Source organism: Salvelinus sp. IW2-2015, unplaced genomic scaffold (genome assembly GCF_002910315.2).
Source record: "Salvelinus sp. IW2-2015 unplaced genomic scaffold, ASM291031v2 Un_scaffold1257, whole genome shotgun sequence".
NCBI lineage: Eukaryota > Metazoa > Chordata > Actinopteri > Salmoniformes > Salmonidae > Salvelinus > Salvelinus sp. IW2-2015.
In genome coordinates, this window is record NW_019942803.1 from 170,330 (window position 1) to 190,020 (window position 19,691).

Consider the following 19,691-nt stretch of genomic DNA (forward strand, 5'->3'; position numbering starts at 1 on the left):
ATGCCAAAAGTGTGAAAAGCTGTCATCAAGGCAAAGGGTGGCTACTTTGAAGAATCTCCAATCTAAAATATATTTCACACTTTTTTGGTTACTACGYTATTCCTTATGTGTTATTTCATAGTGTTGGTGTCTTCACTATTATTCTACAATGTAGAAAATAGTAAAAAATAAATAAAAACCCTGGAATGAGTAGGTGTGTCCAAACTTTTGACTGGTACTGTATCTTCCAAAAATCCTTTGAAACAATGTGAAGTAGTACAAAATTGTCAGCGCATTGGCTTCAAAACAGTGGCCCCTGTGAAAGGTTGACGTTTATTGTCATGAATCTTTCCCTGGAGGCAGAACTGAGCGATTTCCGCTAGATAGTCCAGCAGCAAAGTCAAAATTGGCTTTATCGTTCAAATGTATGAAAACAAAGATGTCCTTTTTGGTTTAATTTAAGGTTAGGGATAGGCATTAGAGTTAGCAGGTTTAAAATAAGATTATATGACTTTGTGGCTGTGCCAGCTGGTGACCATTGGTCTCTATCATAGTGTCCTCGTGGATGTACAGGGTCTTGCACAGGCTCTTACTTTATGTGTACACTACTGAATGTTTAACCTGGTCCCAGATCTGTTTGTGCATTGGCATGACGACGAGCATAGGAGTTCGATATACAGCACAAAAAGGCCTTGGACGAGTCTACTGTTATGTGTAACAGGCTCTTGTGGGTCAGTCATTGATTAGCCATGTCATCAGTGACATCCAGCCTTAGAGACTCCTTGAAATCTGACTGTTCTCTTTTTTTTTCTACTTCTAGGTGCACTTCGGATGGAATCTCTAAAGGAGCTTGGTTGAACCGTTCCAGCATCATCTTCGCAGGGAATGACAAGTGGTCCGTGGACCCCCGTGTGTCTATCGTATCGAGTGGGGGGGAGTACAGCCTGCAGATACAGAAAGTGGACGTGACTGACGACGGCTTGTATACCTGCTCTGTTCAGAGCGAGCGCAATCCGAAGCCAAAGCATCTTCATCTAGTCGTTAAAGGTATCTGACTTTTTAACATATCATGGGTGGTGTGCACTGCATCACACTGCATTTTTTTAAATAATTGAGTGGGGTCCGGAATTATTGCATCCCTTCATAAAGATGAGCAAGAAAGACTGTATAAAATAACTAATACAACCCATACCGAAGCCTAATATATTGACATATRTTTCAAATGCATTCAGTATGTACTCGTATTTTAAATAAATAGATCTAAATACATGTATTACTTAAATATGTCCATGTACAATATGTCACATATATTTCATAAATATATTCATAGTGATGCCATTTCCAGGCGAGAGTATCTGCTGGCTTCGTGCTTGACTGYCGCTTCTTCMTGGTACCTGTTTAGTAACAGTGTTGAGTGTTTATTCATTAACTTTGATTTSATAGTGCTTTGTCTGTTTTTCGTTAAGTCTCTGTTTTTGTCAACTTTTCTGCTCTTTATTCATGTTTTTGTTTAGTCTGATGTTTTGTTTTCACTCCTGTTTTTTTGTTTTTCTTTTCATTCCTACAATTGTAAAGTGACTTTGGGTCCTTGAAAAGTGCTATATAAGTCCTATGTATTATTTTTCTTATTTACATATTCGATTTTGGCTGTTTTTATATGATTTGTTTATATTTTTGACAGAAGACCAGCTAGTTTGTACAGTGGTTGCTCCACTAAAAGTTTTGTGATTATGCTGCGGTACTTAGAGGTAATTTGTGGTTTAGTACGGTACCCTGCGATGCCACTTCATTGCTCCAGACCAGCACAAGGGGGAGTTCGAGCACTGATTATGTTTTTGGGTCCTACTGTGTCTCTAACTAACAATTAATGGGCGACAGAAACCTAAATAGAAACKGATAATTCTGCACGACTTCAGTATTACTAACTAAAACTGTTGTTACACTAAGATTTTTTATTTTTTKGGGATTATTTTGCTCTTACTATAGTACTGTAGGCCACTCCCGACCGGCCACCTTGTACAGCGCCTGGGTGGYGCAACGGTTTAAGACACTGCATAGCAGCATAGCAGTGTTGCTACAGATGCTGGTTCAATACCCGTGCTGGCCTTGACTGGAAGACCCATGAGWTGACTGTTGGTTTTTGGTTTCTCTCCCTCTAAAAACAGAAATTAATTCTAAATAACAAACTGGCTTTATTTACAAATTAGTAACAATGTCTCACCCCATGTTCAAGAATGGCCTTTTTCTCGTTCTTTTTACGTTATTTGAAAACGAAATGTCCAAAATAATGTTATTTTTTAAGCAAAGCGATTATTATTATTATTAATTTAGAATTATATGAAAGCCCCTTGGATATTCTCACATATATATTACTAACCCTGTTTTTAGCAGGACAATATATTTTGGCCATATTGGTCTTGGCTCCTGAGTGGCGCACAATGGGATTGCCTTGCAGTTCTCCAGCTGTATCCACTGAAAGCGCGCAAGGTTTAAGGCACGAGGGTAGGAGGCACGGGATAAGCCGCACAGGAGACATATTCTTAGCTAAATAGCTCAGTACTGTTTAGCCTACGCCCGACCGTCACGTTGTACAGTGCCATAATTTTAGTTACATCCTAACGGAAACCCAGAGGGTTTTACATTTTTCTTGGAATATAAGCACCCTAATATTAATCAAAYGAATCCCAAACTCTAAAAGTAATTGGAAAGGTAGATACAATTTATTTGTGGCATTGTGATTACAATAAAGAATGTAAACAAGATGTAAACAAGATACTTTGTTTTTATTTACAGTGGTGATGGACTGCTGGTGGCATTTTGAAAACAGGTTTACAAGTGTAGCTCAATTAGCAGGACAGTAGACTCTTTATACTGTAGGTGTGAACATCCCCCTATCTGCAATGTATTCGATGCTTAAGTACTCTAAAGTGTTACATTTCTAACTCAAAACAGTATTTCTTCATCAACATCTTTATGCTTTCGTTAATGAAATAWTTWGAAAAAACACATTCAAAATGCAGATGGTTATTTAAACTACATTTCAGTTGCACTTCCACCCTGCTCCACGACCACGGSTAAAACCTTGCTGAGAAGATCAATGTATTTGTTGCATTGTACTATTGTCAATTTCTCTAGCCAAAACGTCTTGATGGCCTCAAATGTTTGGACACACCTACTCATTCCAGTGATTTCTTTATTTTTACTATTTTCTACATTGTAGAATAATGGTGAATAGATCACAACTATGAAATAACACATATGGAATCAGTTAAGAACAAATTCTTATTTACAAGGACAGTCTACTCATTTCTCCCTGTCGGGGAATAGAACCCCAATCCCCCACATGCCCGCAAAACACGGGAATTATTTACGAAACCCTATTTCTTGGAATAGAAACACCATAATATTAATCAAATTMATTAAGCAACATTTCTTAAAATCAATCCCATATACTATGCTCTTACAAAAAAAGGTTTTWAATKATCTAGTACAGCCACTATTAAAGGCTATCAAATACTTCTCAAAGATGCCCTCTGCTGGTCAAACTAGCACTAACTAGCATTAATGGTACCAGTGGTTGGCACTTAAATAACGTGCCATAGMATTYTKCGGCACCACACAAGCTATGCTGCAGTACACTGCAACTTTTAAAGGACGAACCACCGTAGTTTCAAATGGAGGTCGCTAACGAATGTTTTCAATGCTGCAGGAGCTGTGTTTATTTTGCTCTATTCTGGGACAATGTGTTCAGTCTGGACTTTCAATGTAGCAACTGTTTGCTTGCAGAGGACTACAGGGGCGAAGTGGCTACTCTTAGAAAACTAGTAGCGAAYTTACACAAGCTACTGGGGAATCMACGTCCGCCTACTTTCTCTGTCTCTTCTACTCCAGAAGCTGGACAATGCTCTGGCCTGGTGGGAGTATTGCCACCATGTCGTCTCTCCACAGCCGACTTACCGGTGCTCTGCAGGGATCCCACCGCGAAGGGGTCTCCCCCTTCCCTGGAGAATGGAGTTAGTRGGWAGGATGCTTCTGGATGACTTAGTGGATGTTCCTATTCTTGACCTTAMCAACCAGCCATGGAGGCACATCTCTCGTCGTGGAAGTCAACAGCGGCGGCCKTTGGCAATAGTGGCCTCCTTGGTGGTGGGAAGCCCGGACCGGATACAGAYTTCAAACAGCTTCGCCGCCCTGGATCCAGGGGTTCTAGCGCCTTCATCCCTGCATGGTTTTGTTTCGAGATCAGATCCAGAGGTACCTGCGTAGGCCGGAGGTACCTGCCTATGCCTTTGTCCCCTGTTCTGTGTCTACATTGAAGCGTTGACTGATCAAATCAAGCTCCTCAAAGGTATTTACTCCCATTAAATATATCATTCTGTCACAGCTTCCCATGTTGATAGGGGTATTATAAATAGTAACTCTGTGGCTTTTAATTTAATTTCCATTGATAGCTCTGTTAGYTCCCATAAGGAACCCACTGTTGTTAGCTCCAAATATGCTATAAATAGTCGTATATCAAGCTATCATATTKCTACATGTGCTCATAAGCATACAGGTATTGTCAACAGTAATCTTGTGCACATTTACCTGAATCTACTAATCGTTTATTCTACTATTAGTTTGACTCCCGAGTGGCGCAGTGTTCTAAGGCACTGCATCTCAGTGCTAGAGGCGTCACTACAGACCCATGTTTGATCCCGGGCTGTATCACAACYGGCTGTGATCGGGAGTCCCACAGGGCGGCGCACAATTGGCCCAGCGACGTCCTGGTTAGGGGAGGGCATGACCGGAGRGGCTTTACATGTAGGCGTCATTATAAATAAGAATTTGTTCTTAACTGACTTGCCTAGTTAAATAAAGGTTGAATCCAATCAGAAAGCCAATTGTGGCTAGCTCATCCAGTTCTATTGACTTTTGTGTCACCATGGATACTCCTGCTGTTTTCAAATCTCGCAGAGGGCTTGGACTGTTACATATATAGTGCCTTCTGAAAGTATTCAGACCCCTTGACTTTTTTCACATTTTGTTACGTTACAGCCTTATTCTAAAATGTATTAAATAAAATAAGTGAATCAGCAATCTACACACAATAACCCATAATGACAAAGCGAAAACAGGTTTAGAATTTTTTGCAAATGTGTACATAAAAAAGTACTCAGACCCTTTGCTATGACACTCAAAATTGAGCTCAAGTGCATCCTGTTTCTTGATCATCCTTGAGAGGTTTCTACAACTTGATTGGAGTCCAACTGTGGTAAATTAAATTTATTGGACATGATTTGGAAAGTCACACACCTGTCTATATAAGGTCCCACAGTTGACAGTGCATGTCAGAGCACAAACCAAGCCATGAGGTCAAAGGAATTGTCCGTAGTGCTTCGAGAGAGGATTGTGTCGAGGCACAGATCTGGGAAAAGGTACCAAAAAATGTCAGCAGCATTGACGGTCCCCAAGAACACAGTGGCCTCCATCATACTTAAATGAAATAMGTTTGGAACCACCAAGACTCTTCCTAGAGCTGGCCGTCCGGCCAAACTGAGCAATTGGGGGAGAAGCGCCTTGGTCAGGGAGATGACAGAGCTGTAGAGTTTCTCTGTAGAGATGTGAGAACCTTCCAGAAGGACAACCATCTCTGCAGCACCCCACCAATCAGGCCTTTATGGTAGAGTGGCCAGACAGAAGCTAATTGGAAACCTGGCACCATCACTACAGTGAAGCATGTTGGTGGCAGTATCATGCTGTAGGGATGTTTTTCTAGTCAGGATCAAGGCAAAGATGAACGGAGCAAAGTACAGAGAGATATTTGATGAAAACCTGCTCCAGAGCGCTAAGGACCTCAGACTGGGGCAAAGGTTCACCTTTCAACTAGGCAACGACCGTAAGCACACAGCCAAGACAACGCAGGAGTGGCTTTGGGACACGTCTCCAAATGTCCTTGAGTGGCCCAGACAGAGCCCAAACTTTAACCCGATCTAACATCTCTGGAGAGACCTGAAAATAGCTGTGCAGCAAYGCTCCCCATCCAACCTAACAGAGCTTGAGAGGATCTGCAGAAAATAATGGGAAACTCCCCAAATACAGGTGTGCCAAGCTTGTGGCGTCATACCAAAGAAGATTCGATGCTGTAATCGCTGCCAAAGGTGCTTCAACAAAGTACTGATTTAAGGGTCTGAATACTTAATGTAATTGTAATATTTCAGTGTTTTATTTGTAATAAATTAGCAACAATTTCGWAAAACCCATTATGGGGTCWATTGTGTSTAGATTGAAGAGGGGAAAAAACAAGTTAATCAATTTAAAAAATAAGGCTCTAACTTAACAAAATGTGCTCTCTTAGCATCTACTATATGTCCCCAACATATGTGAGCTGTAAAACTAAAAGTGTGTGGTGAAATTGGGGCCGAAGGGCCAAGAGGCGAAGCCAAGCTTTGGCTTTGTTGGCGAAAAGGCGCCATATTACTCAGTGCCGAATGGCCAAGAGGAGAAGACTGAGGGACTGGTGAGGGAGGCAAAGTCTGAAACCTATCATCTTAAACTTTGTGTGCCGGGCTCCGGTTGCTTGTTTGGGTAGTCACGCTGTAGCGCGTGACCGTTCTGGAATTCCACCAGATTGTACCTAAGGGTGGTATTCTGCTGCATCGCAGAGTCCACTTGAGCACTTAGAGTATTGATTTTGGACACGTGAGTGTCGCAATTGCTCCTTTCGGGTCTCAAACTTATTTGTCATGGTTTTACAGATAGAGGTCTTGAGTACGGAGCGAGAGATTCAGTGATGAGATTTCCTCCGCTTGTTTAGAAATCAATATTTCCATCTTCAACACCTGAGTTCTCTCATTATTCAGTTGGTCAGCGACTTCAATGAGTTCTGCTGACCTGTCATCCAACTTAGTCATTGTGTTCATTAACTGATCGTCTTTGGTCTGCAGCGTTTGTAGTTGAACAGTGTTACTTTGAGTAACATTCAACAAAACTGCATGCATGTTATCAAGTTTTGCGCTCCTGTTTGTAGATAACTCGTCAGATTTATCAGATCAAATCAAAGTTTATTTGTCACGTGCGCCAAATACAACACGTGTCGACATTACAGTGAAATGCTTACTTACAGGCTCTAACCAATAGTGCAAAAACAGTATTAGGTGAACAATAGGTAAGTAAAGAAATAAAAACAACAGTAAAAAGACAGTAAAAAACAGCAGCGAGGCTATAAAAGTAGCGAGGCTATAAAAGTAGCGAGGCTACATACAGACACCGGTTAGTCGGGCTCATTGAGGTAGTACGTACATGTAGATATGGTTAAAGTGACTATGCATATATGATGAACAGAGAGTAGCAGTAGCGTAAAAGAGAGGGTGGTGGGACACAATGCAGATAGCCCGGTTAGCCAATGTGCGGGAGCACTGGTTGGTCGGGCCAATTGAGGTACTATGTACATGAATGTATAGTTAAAGTAAMKWKKMWWRTWWRATAAATAGAGAGTAGCAGCAGCGTAAAAGAGTGGTTGGAGGGGGCACACAATACAAATAGTCCGGGTAGCCATTTGATTACCTGTTCAGGAGTCTTATGGCTTGGAGGTAAAAACTGTTGAGAAGCCTTTTTGTCCTAGACTTGGCACTCCGGTACCGCTTGCCATGCGGTAGTAGAGAGAACAGTCTATGACTGACGTCGCTAGGGTCTTTGACAATTTTTAGGGCCTTCCTCTGACACCACCTGGTGTAGAGGTCCTGGATGGCAGGCAGCTTAGCCCCAGTGATGTACTGGGCCGTACGCACTACCCTCTGTAGTGCCTTGCGGTCGGAGGCCGAGCAATTGCCGTACCAGGCAGTGATGCAACCAGTCAGGATGCTCTCAATGTTGCAGCTGTAGAAACTTTTGAGGATCTCAGGACCCATGCCAAATCTTTTCAGTTTCCTGAGTGGGAATAGGCTTTGTCGTGCTATCTTCACGACTGTCTTGGAGTGTTTGGACCATTCTAGTTTGTTGGTTATGTGGACACCATGGAACTTGAAGCTCTCAACCTGCTCCACTACAGCCCCGTCGATGAGAATGGGGGCGTGCTCGGTCCTCCTTTTCCTGTTGTCCACAATCATCTCCTTAGTCTTGATTACGTTGAGGGATAGGTTGTTATTATGGCACCGCCAGGTCTCTGACCTCCTCCCTATAGCCTGTCTCATTGTTATCGGTGATCAGGCCTACCACTGTTGTGTCGTCTGCAAACTTAATGATGGTGGTATCTAGTTTGGCGTGGACATCATCGTATTTAGCTTTGGCTAAATTGAGTTGATTTTGTTCCTGTAGAAGATGATTTTGTTGAAGAGTTTGTGCTCGTTCGTCATACGTTTTTGCAATTACATTTAATTGTTCAGTTTTCAAACGCAGTTCCATAGCTAGCAGAAATATTCCCTTTTCTGCATTTGTCATCAGTTTCCCAGTTCTCTCCACCTGTCCCTTTATGTCTACTGTTACTTGCTCGTGTTTCAGCTGTGCACTGCTGTATTGGACCGATGCCAATCTTGGATGGCAAGACATCAGGGCTAGACTGGAGAGAAACTTTACAAGGCCTGCGCACGATAGTTGATTTTGAGAGCGTWGTTCGCAATTTCTGCTGTTTTTCYGCTAATGGCATCATTAGGGTTGGTATCGCTGCTGAGGTCAGAGATCAATCCATTYATGGGYGGAGGTTCACTAATTAGTGGGTGAGTGGGGATTACCTACTCTGATCTCTTGCACATTATTMGAATATTTGAAAGGAAAAAAATGTAATTCCTAATTGTCCAAAGTTTTGTTTTGGAATAGGTTGGAAGCTGCAAAGACGATTTTAATATTTTTATAGACGTTAATGAACCGTCAGTACTGTACTGGTAATGTGGGAGTYTAGACGTGAATGAATTTGCAAAAGCAAATTGAATTAATTAATCAATGATAATGATTAATCATACCTGGATAGGCTATCTGGGAATTAAACTTGAATTAACCTGGGAAGTTGGTTCATCTAGGTCACTATTGGAAAGTTTAAAATGTCTCATTTAATTGGAAGAACCTTAAGGTATGTTCGACAATATAAGTTATTGACTGAGACGATGATATCCAATCAATTGAGTGTCTGGATTATCATAAGTGTAAACAGAGATCCCTCACACGGGGTGTCATTAATGTTGTGTCTTTGGCTTATCATTAAATGTCTAGACTTATTTTATCAAATACAYTTTCTGTAATTATTATTATGTGATTAAACTAATCATGTAAATTGAATTAACTAGGAAGTAGGGGCACTATGGAAAATGTTGGTTTACAGAGTCATCATTTTCYGAATATATCTCTTCATATATTTTAATATCTGATCAATTAGTCTTCTATTAATTACTTATTGTTGTTACCTTCCGTCAGTCTCATCTGAACATCGTAAAATTATTGGTTGTCTGCACGAACCCAGCCTCTACTTTGAATCATCCATACACAAATTGGCTTAATTATTTATTTACTAACTAACTAAATAATCACAGAAATACACAACAAACAAACAATAGATATTGGTTACTAACAATGATAGGAAAGAGTCCCTAGTGGGCTAAGCCGATATGAYGGCTTGGTAGACAAAGGAAAGGGGGTGTGGACTGAGAAAGAGCGGGAAAGACAAATGGATTATATAATTAATTATATTCATTGACATGCTAATCCTTTGCCCATGAACGGCCGCTCATTCGAAAAATAAATTGCAATTCATATTTACGCCCGGATGTTGTTGTCTTCTTTGTTGGAATCCGGTCCATCTGCTGGAGAGTTCATCAGAGTCTCTCTGGTTAACTTTCATTGAAGTCAAGTATTTAGTGGTTTTCTCAAAAGTTGAGTTACAAGTTTATCAACTTTCAAAGCAGAATTACTTTCCCATTGTTCCTCAAATGCAGGGTATGATATACCATTTGTAGCTCTGTTTCTCAGCTTTTATCCAATGTAAAAAAAAAAAACACTTTCAAATTTTACTACATAAGACTGAATCAAAGCAGTTGGTCACAAATATGCATACATCCCTCCAGCCGCTTCAGTGGAGGCTGTTGGTATTATTTCTGATTAATTAAAACCCTTTCTGGTATCTGAACTCATTGTGTTAGATCTAAATCTTGATTGGCTTACACATGGCGCCGATCAGTTTAAGAATATCTGTCTTGATTTCAACTTGACACAGTTGATAACGAAACCCACTCGGATTAATGTAAAAACCTAGCAAACTCCTCATTGATTGACCTTATCCTGACTAAAAACCCCCATAAGTATTTGGCTGGTGGTGGTTTTGCAAATGATATCAGCAACCACTGSCCTATTACTTGGCATTAGAGATACCATATTGAAAAACTCTGACCTTCGTATAATTGAAGAGACATTTTAAAACATTCATATAAAAAGAGACCCTAGTCTTCGTATGACTTCCCTGTCCAAATAAAGGTTTAATAATATTAATCATTTGAAAATAAGGTCTTTAAACATCAAATTGATACTTACAATACAGATTTGTTCACCTTGTCCATTTTCAGATTAAGTTGACAGGTACCCTATGGATAATGCGGAGACAGAGTGTCAAAGATGAAAATCCACACAAAATGAATAATTACGTGTTAATGTTCATGAACATAAAATGTATACCTACCATACAGATTCCTTAACCTACAGTGTCCATTTTCAGACTCACAAGTTGACAGTTACACTGTGGATAATGCAGAGATCGAGAGTCAGGCTAACAATTCCACACAAGATAAATAATCTATTTTTCTGAGCAATTGTTTTAGTATAAAATAATACACATTTTCATGTTTTCTTTTTATACAATATAGCTTAATATGTATTTTTTATTTTATACAGTCTTTTTTCACAAATTTTTATCTAGGGTTCCAATAAATCCCGAACCCCACTGTATTTTCATTGGTGAGATGTTCACAATCACCCCAATTATGTTTTTTCAACTTCTTATGGCTGCAATCCCGGTAACGGGATCGATATGACAACAGCAAGTGAAAGTGCAGGGCGCCAAATTCAAAAAACAGAAATCTCATAATTAGAATTCCTCAGACATACTGTACATGTGTCTTATACCATTTTAAAGGTAATCTTGTTGTTAATCTTGTCCCACCAAAGTGTCCGATTTTAAATATGCTTTTCAGCGAAAGCACTACAAACGATTATGTTAGGTCACACCAAACCACAATAAGCACAGCCATTTTTCCAGCCAAAGATAGGAGTCACAAAAAGCACAAATAGAGATAAAATTAATCACTAACCTTTGATGATCTTCATCAGATGATACTCATAGGACTTCATGTTACACAATACATGTATGTTTTGTTTGATAAAGTTCATATTTATATAAAAAAATCTGAGTTTACATTGGCGCGTTACATTCACTAGTTCCAAAAACATCCAGTGATTTTGCATAGCCACATCGTTTCAACAGAAATACTCATCATAAATGTAGATGATAATACAAGTTATACACATGGAATTATAGATATACCTCTCCTTAATGCAACCGCTGTGTCAGATTTCAAAAAAACTTTACGGAAAAAGCAAACCATGCAATAATCTGAGACGGCACTCAGAACAATAGTCAAATTAGCCGTCATGTTGGAGTCAACAGAAACCAGAAATTACATGATAAATATTCCCTTACCTTTGATGATCTTCATCAGAATGCACTCCCAGGAATCCCAGGTCCACAATAAATGCTTGATTTGTTCGATAATGTCCGTTATTTATGTCCAATTAGCTACTTTGGTTAGCACGTTTAGTAAACAATTCCAAAGTCACGAAGCGCGTTCACTAAAACCTGACGAAATGTCCAAAAGTTCCGTAACAGTCAGTAGAAACATGTCAAACGATGTATTGAATCAATCTTTAGAATGTTGTTAACATAAATCTTGAATAACGTTCCAACCGGAGAATTACATTGACTTCAGATGAGCGATGGAACGGAGCTGCCTCTCATGTGAACGCGCATGGTCAAAGAATGTTCACCTCATGGCAGTGGTGACTCATTCCTGTCTCCTTCGGCCCCCCTTCACAGTAGAGTCATCAGACAAAGTTCTACAGACTGTTGACATCTAGTGGAAGCCGTAGGAAGTGAATACTCATTCATATCTCGCTGTGATTTCAATGGGATCTTGGTTGAAACTCGACCAGCCTCAGAATTTCCACTTCCTGTTTGGATTTCTTCTCAGGTTTTTGCCTGCCATATGAGTTCTGTTATACTCACAGACATAATTCAAACAGTTTTAGAAACTTCAGAGTGTTTTCTATCCAATACTACTAATAATATGCATATATTAGCAACTATGACTGTGGAGCAGGCCGTTTACTCTGGGCACCTCTGTGCACCTTTCATCCAAGCTACTCAATACTGCCCCTGCAGCCATAAGAAGTTAAAAGTAAGACCGTGTGGAATACTTTATATTACCGAAGCAGACATTGTAGCTACATTTGTAGGGTGTAGCCCTTATTAAGTGGTGACAGTTCTTGTTGAGATTCCATGATGTTGTTTGTAAGCTATTACGTGGATCATGTATTCCTCACAATTTATCATATTGGACCTGACAATATCCTCCCATCTCCCAATATATCAGATAGCTAATGATCACAGGTGTATCCAGCACCATYTRTGCTGGGGATGTGTTTGYGATTCATTTTTCAACTCGCTATATWAACATTTGGGTGATATTTGTTGGTCTACTAATACTTTGGAATGAAGGCTTTCCTTTAGGCCTGTAGGCTATGGTAAACTGAGTCAAATGGTTTTATGATTTGCATAAGGTAGGCTAGATAGGCTATGTGTGTTTTTACCCAAGTCTCTCTTTTTTTATCATGGCATTTAAAGATTGAAGGTAAAGATTAAACAATGGTGACATTTTTGTCTAATTGAGAATATGGGCACATTTCAGAGAGAGCTATGACCTTTCACTATTGATTTGTGTTTCTTTACAAGAATTCATAATAGGAGGGGMATAATACTAGATGTTTCAGCCTTATATACTGTATAACTGCCAGCGGGCCCTTTGAAGGCAGAACAAATTGGATTGCATCTTCATTCATATTTACGGTCAACAAATCTATCTTTTCTCCTGCAATCATTTTTTGATTCTGACATGCTTGCGCAGAGCTAATTGACAACATAGACAGCAAAATAATAGTTTGTTGGTGGTGTAATATAGGCTGAGTGTGGCTGAGTTTGTATGTTAATGTACGAATGCTCCAACCGTTGAGTGCTGCAGATCACGAGAGTGACCTTATTGAAAATCCATTTTCCAAATGCCATGCTCTAGCTCTTTAATGGGGTGATGCTAAAGAAATTACAGTCGACCTGACTCGGAATATGATTTTCATGTTGAAGCCTATGTTACAGAGAAGAGTGTGAGGTGGGAATAAGCTTATGGGGGATCCTACCAATGAGGATGCTGAAGAAACGATAGGTTTTTTTGTGTGTTATTTATAGCTTACTGGGAACCATTTGTGTATAGAGTACCCTACATTATTGCCTAAGGGTTTGACCGGTTTGACCCTGGTTCACAAAATTGGAACCCATCTCCCTGCAATTACTAAAGAGCAAATATACCTCATGGATCTATCTAACCATTTTCAAATGGTCCATAGTTAAAGGAAAATGCCACCCAAAAGCAATATTTTAGATTTTTTTTCAGTAGTCCATTGTTTACATAGAGTATCTTGAAAACTTTTGCGACTATGTAACTTTCAAAATACAGAAATCATCCCCGTATGATGCATTTTGCATCATATTTGTATTTGTATTTATTATGGATCCCCATTAGCTGCTGCCAAGGCAGCAGCTACTCTTCCTGGGGTTCGGCAGAATTGAGGCAGTTATACAATTTTATACAAACATTACAATACATTCATTACAGAAATCACAACACGCTAAGTGTGTGCCCTCAGGCCCATACTCCACTACCACATATCTACAACACAAAATCCATGTGTATGTGTGTGTATAATGCGTATGTTATCAAGTGTGTAAATGCATGTGTCTGTGCCTATGTTTGTTACTTCACAGTCATATGATGCTGCGTTTTGCATCATCTGGGTACAAGGGCTCCAGTAATCAGTGATGTACCTCGATTGTTAGTGCCACAACGGGGAAAAGGAGTCCCGGTAACCGGTTGGCATGCAGCGCTGGACCGCCCGCATTAAAACTTGTCGTGCTGGAGACAGACAGCTAATTTCAGGGTTCATATGAACCAAAGAGACTGTGTGTTGGATAGTAGTGGTTGTGTCCAACCCTGCTTGTTTCCTCGACTCTGCTACGAACCACCAATCGCCTGGCATCACTAGACACCTCATAGGGATTATTGAGCTACAGGCAGGAATCAGCAATGGACCCCAGTAATGAGCCACCAATGGGCGATGAGTGCCCCCTTGTGGACAGAGAGCGAGTTGCTCGTCTTATTACTCTCACCCTGTGGACCCCTTGAACCCTGTGAGCACCATGGAACTCGGGGTAACAGAGGGGGCATCAAACACAGATCATTTCCCATTATACGTTGTGCTTCTGTGTAACTGTATAGCCTGCATAAAGCCTGTCCCCTTTAAGGGCACAGGGGGCTCTAGCAATGGCTGACGTAGTACCCCTTTCAGCCTTAACCAAAATGGGGGCACAGTGGTCACAGTAATGTTTTTGTGGAGGGGAGCACAATGATTTATACATACACTAGATAACTGATATATACACTAAAGCCTCTCAATGGCAGAATAAAGCAGTGTGGCATCTTCCTTCAGTCTTGAAACACTCTGACCGCAGCACGATCTGTTTAGAACAACCAAGCGACGTAATGCTAAAGATACTAAACAAGAGAGCTACACAAGCAATTCCAGCGTGGGGAGGCAGGAATAGCTAGTAGCAGTAGCTAGTCCACCTTGGCGATCTAGCTAACCTGACTTGCACACGATGCAGTGCTTGTTTAGCTAGCCTGGTCTCGAAAGTCTACGTAGGACCGGATCACCGAGGTGAGACCGGACCCTTCATCGACAAGTCTGGGAAGAGAGGCACATATTGCTTGACTGAGGCTTACACAGGTGGCGGGTAGATTCCCATAATCTGCGACAGAGCGCACAGGAGTTAGGTTAAGCGCAGGCAGCTCCCTCAAACACTACGCCCAGGCAGAAAATATATTTGATCCGACCAAAGACCCAATCCATCTCCGCATCCCGCAACTCAGCCAAGGTACGAGGATCCGGGAGATGAAGTCACTATTTGAAACACCAGTCGCGGACCAGCCACTGTTACTGACATCGTCCACTAGTCTTGCATATGAACTGATTCGAGCAAGAGCAGCCAGAGCATGCACCGGGCAGAAACAAACAAGGCAACAAACGTGAGTTTCTTTTGGGCATGGTCGCGACCTCGAACCAGCTTTGTTAGCTTTCGTTGTTTCGTTCACATTAGCCATCTTACCCATTGCTATAGCCAGGCCAAGCAATCCGACCAATATCTAATTGGTTTGTGGTTAGTGGTCTAACGTCCAGAGGGTGAGCACACTCGATCACAAAGGGACAGTTAAGTTGGCGTGTATCATTCCTGCTCAGCTCAAGGTGAAGAGCGTAATAATTTAAGAAATCAATCCGAGCCTCAGGGTTATCACCTGGGGAAGGCGGGGCTTCCAGCAAGGCTTTTTGTTCATTGGCCTTGTCAGGGGTGATTTTAGTTCTAAAGTCGAAGTCTTGAGACCGCGACTCCCCATAGTTGTGTTCTACCAAGWGTACCGACTGAAAGGGAACTGGATACCGCTCCAACCCTATTTTCCACCATTTCCGAACATTGTGTAAATGTTGTTATCATACTGGTCAGGTTACGTACAGTACCTACTGCTTGCAGCCACAGCATATCAAGTATATGAGTGAGGAGACACATCTGCCACAACTGAGCCACCAGACACAAGCCTGGGAGACAGGGGCATATTTGAACTTATGCCAGAGGAGCCCAATGCTTCAAAGGACGATTCACTCCAGCTGATCACGGTCAGGTCCCAGACAAGCTGCTCACAGTAGTTAAGAATATGGTTAATTAATTGGCAGCAGCTCGGTCATATATCTATTTATGTACTATAGGGTCTGCACAGCACACTTTGACACCTCCATAACTTCATGCGTTGTATGTACTTTTTGTTTATTTGCTTTGTCAAACTCTACGTTGTGAATTATTGCCTGTGACGTTGTGATGCCTTCCATTGTGTATGTATGTGTATGTAGACTTTGTCCCTGGTACAGAGGGATTCATGCTCAGATGAGATCCGTTGTCATATTATGTCACATTATGTTACAGTAACTGCTACAGATAAACACATTCATTGTGCATTACACCCACCTAAAACCCATCATATTGGCGTCACAGAACAATTTGCCAACGACAGACAATCTGCATCATTTTTACTGTCAGCATTCATGACATAGACCTACAAGTCTCATTGTATCAAGCTCTCGGGTTGTCTTMATTAGGGCACACAGTAGCAAAATGTGTTGCAATGGAAAACAAAAATGTGCATTTCCTATTGGACAATTCCATGTAGTCCCTCCCCGTTTTACTCTGTTTATTTTGTTTGTTGCCTACTGAACATGGCCCTTACCCTTTATGGCAATGTGCAATGTCAGGAGTGGGAAGTTTCACACTACAAAGATATCCCCGCTTTAAAGGCTGTTGAATATGCAAGTGAAAGCAGGGGGGGTAGATATGGATATAACTGCTCCCTCACCTCTCTGAATCATTTAATCTCTGTGTGACATTATCCTCATCGGGGACCCCATGTCACCTCAACAAATTAGAGTTTTGCATCTGTGCTTCTCTCCCTGARCTTTATTGCCATTAAATAGTACCCAGGAGGCTGTTTAAAAATCATTGAAATCAAAACGCTTTATTGCTTAGGTATCACAAGCAGCACAGAGGGTTGCCTTCGATATAAAGGGCACATCTGAATACCTTGGTCTCCCAATGGCTCTTGTGGGAGAGAATATTGTTCACCATTGTGTTGTGCATGCAAATAATCCAGATTATTCTGGTCTGGATGCATCGGGTCATTTTCCTCCAGCACTTTATAGTGTAAAAAAAAACTAGAATGTCAAGGTATACAGATAATGTGAAGATCTGCTTCAATAGACTAGTTGGCCAATGTGTGACATTAGGATCACAATAGTAAATTGATGCAATCCAAATGTAACAGTATTGTCTTGTGCGTTCACATTTTGTAGCAAAAAAATACAGAGGCTAACAGACCATGACTCAATAACTCAACATTCACCACCTAGAGCCATTAGGTTACTTTTGTATTCCATACATTTTCTATGTTTGAAGACCACATAGTGAGATAGCTTGGGCCTATATGTGATGGCATTACTACTGTATATTGACTGGTCAATGAGGGCCATTTTATGCAATGGCCATTACAATGTTGACTTTGTTGAGAACTTCTGTCCAAGTGCTCTGGTGTACTCAGGAATGGTAACTGCATGTGAAATTGTACTATGGTACTATGGTATTGATCCTAGTAATACTCYGTGGTGGAAAAGGTACCCAATTGTCATTCTTGAGTAAAAGTAAAGACACCTTAATAAAAAAAGGACTCAAGTAAAAGTGAAACGTCACCTAGTAAAATACTACTTGAGTAAGTCTACAAGTATTGAGTATTAAATATGCTTAAGTATCAAAAGTAAATGTAATTGCAAACATATTCTTCATCAAAAGTAAAAGTATAAATCATTTCCAATTGCTTATATAAAACAAACCAGACGACACCGGTTTCTTTTTTATTTATTTACGGATAGCCAGGGGCACACTCCAACACAAGCATTTGTGTTTAGTGAGTCTGCAAGATCAGAGGCAGTAGGGATGACCAGGGATGTTCTCTTGATGAGTCTGTGATTTGGACCCTTGTCCTGTCCTGCTAAGCATTCAAAATGTAACGAGTACTTTTGAGTGTCACGGMAAAGTACATTGTTTTCTTTAGGAATGTAGTGGAGTAAAAGTAAAAGTTGTCAAAAATATAAATAGTAAAGTACAAATACAAAAAAAAAACTACTTAAGTAGTACTTTAAAGTATTTTTACTTAAGTACTTTACACCACTGGTAATACTCCAGTGCAGGTTTGATTGAATTGAGCTATAATCTACTGGTGTAGGAAATGCCAACTGACTAATTTTTTAAAAGACCGACAAAGCCTGGTATAGTGACCATATTACTGCCACACCGGCAGTCATGAGTCATGACCGCAGTAATCTCTCCTCTTATGCACTCGGGGCATGCGTTGGTAGTATACAACTCACTAATGGCAAGGTACTCAGGGCTCTGTTTTGCTTCTAACCACTCTGACATCAATGCAATCTAAATTCACATCAAACACTTATCATCAAAACAGTATTGTGCTTTTAAAACTCACCTCACTGTGATGATCAATTTGAAGAAAGAGTTTCAACAACAGGTTGAAACTGAGTGGAAAACATGCTCATTGTGGATGTTGTTTCAAAGCTTAACAACGAAATGGACAGCGATTTCTAAGGTGATAATTCATTAAAAACACAAATACACATGTTATAGTCTTATACATATGCATAGGCATATGTATCAGCCCAAATGGAATTAAAATAATGATTGTGCCATTCCTTATACAATACATACCCTACCGCATATTACGCACTGCAGAAAAACATTAAAAAAAACTGATTTAAGATGTCTTTAATTGGTCTGTCCTGTATTCCAAAATTCAACAGATTCTAGTAGTCGCGTTTGAGTGTGGGTTGTATTATTATGCATGCTGGATTGACTGATTACCCTATGCTACACTCAAGTTTCTATTCATTAGTCTGGGAGAAAATAGGTGATGCTGTTGGTTCATTGATAGTGCAGTGCGGCTTACAGAGTTAGCCTACAATAGTGAATTTGTATTTCAATAGCCTAGTAATAGGGCATTTTTTCTATTTTCATAATTAATAGGGGGACACATTAGGCGACCTTTAGCTACAGAATATCTCACCACTGTGTGTTTCCATCTCCTCCCCTCTCTCCTTCATTACATTCTCAAGCATGCAGAGAGAGGAGCTGTCAACAGTTTAATGAAATATGTTTAGTTGTGAAAACATGTTACTTTCAATGTTCCCAAAAATATTTCACTTTGTTTCCAAAATTAAGCACTTGGTAGCTGCAGGAACAGGGTTGGAGAGGCAATGACATACAGAGTTTGGGCGGAATATCACCTGTCGCGGAATAAAATAAAATACAATTATAGTTTCCCTCAGGATAGCTGGCGCTCGAAGTTTCGCAGTTATATCTGGTAAAGCGAATGATTAGAGGTCTTGGGGCCGAAACGATCTCAACCTATTCTCAAACTTTAAATGTGTAAGAAGCCCGGCTCGCTGGCTTGGAGCCGGGCGTGGAATGCGAGCCGCCTAGTGGGCCGCTTTTGGTAAGCAGAACTGGCGCTGCGGGATGAACTGAACGCCGGGTTAAGGCGCCCAATGCCGCTTTAGCAGGATTCTTTATCTTCACAACTGGCTATGTGATTATTGCAGCTCAATGGGTGTAACTTTTGTTGACAATTTTGATACTTTTTGGAAACAAAACTCGTTTTTTATTTTCACCTTTATTTAACCAGGTAGGCTAGTTGAGAACAAGTTCTCATTTACAACTGTGACCTGGCCAAGATAAAGCAGTTCGACACATACAACAACACAGAGTT

General features: G+C 40.6%; 1 protein-coding gene across 1 annotated transcript in view; it reads left to right on the top strand.

Annotated features, from left to right (window-relative positions):
* LOC112070210 (neuronal growth regulator 1) overlaps nucleotides 1-19,691 on the top strand; it is a 206,117-nt gene that overhangs the window by 120,276 nt on the left and 66,150 nt on the right. The window contains exon 2 of the mRNA XM_024137631.2: nucleotides 800-1,026. Coding sequence (XP_023993399.1) covers nucleotides 800-1,026 — 227 coding nt within the window. The remainder of the gene's footprint in view (nucleotides 1-799; nucleotides 1,027-19,691) is intronic.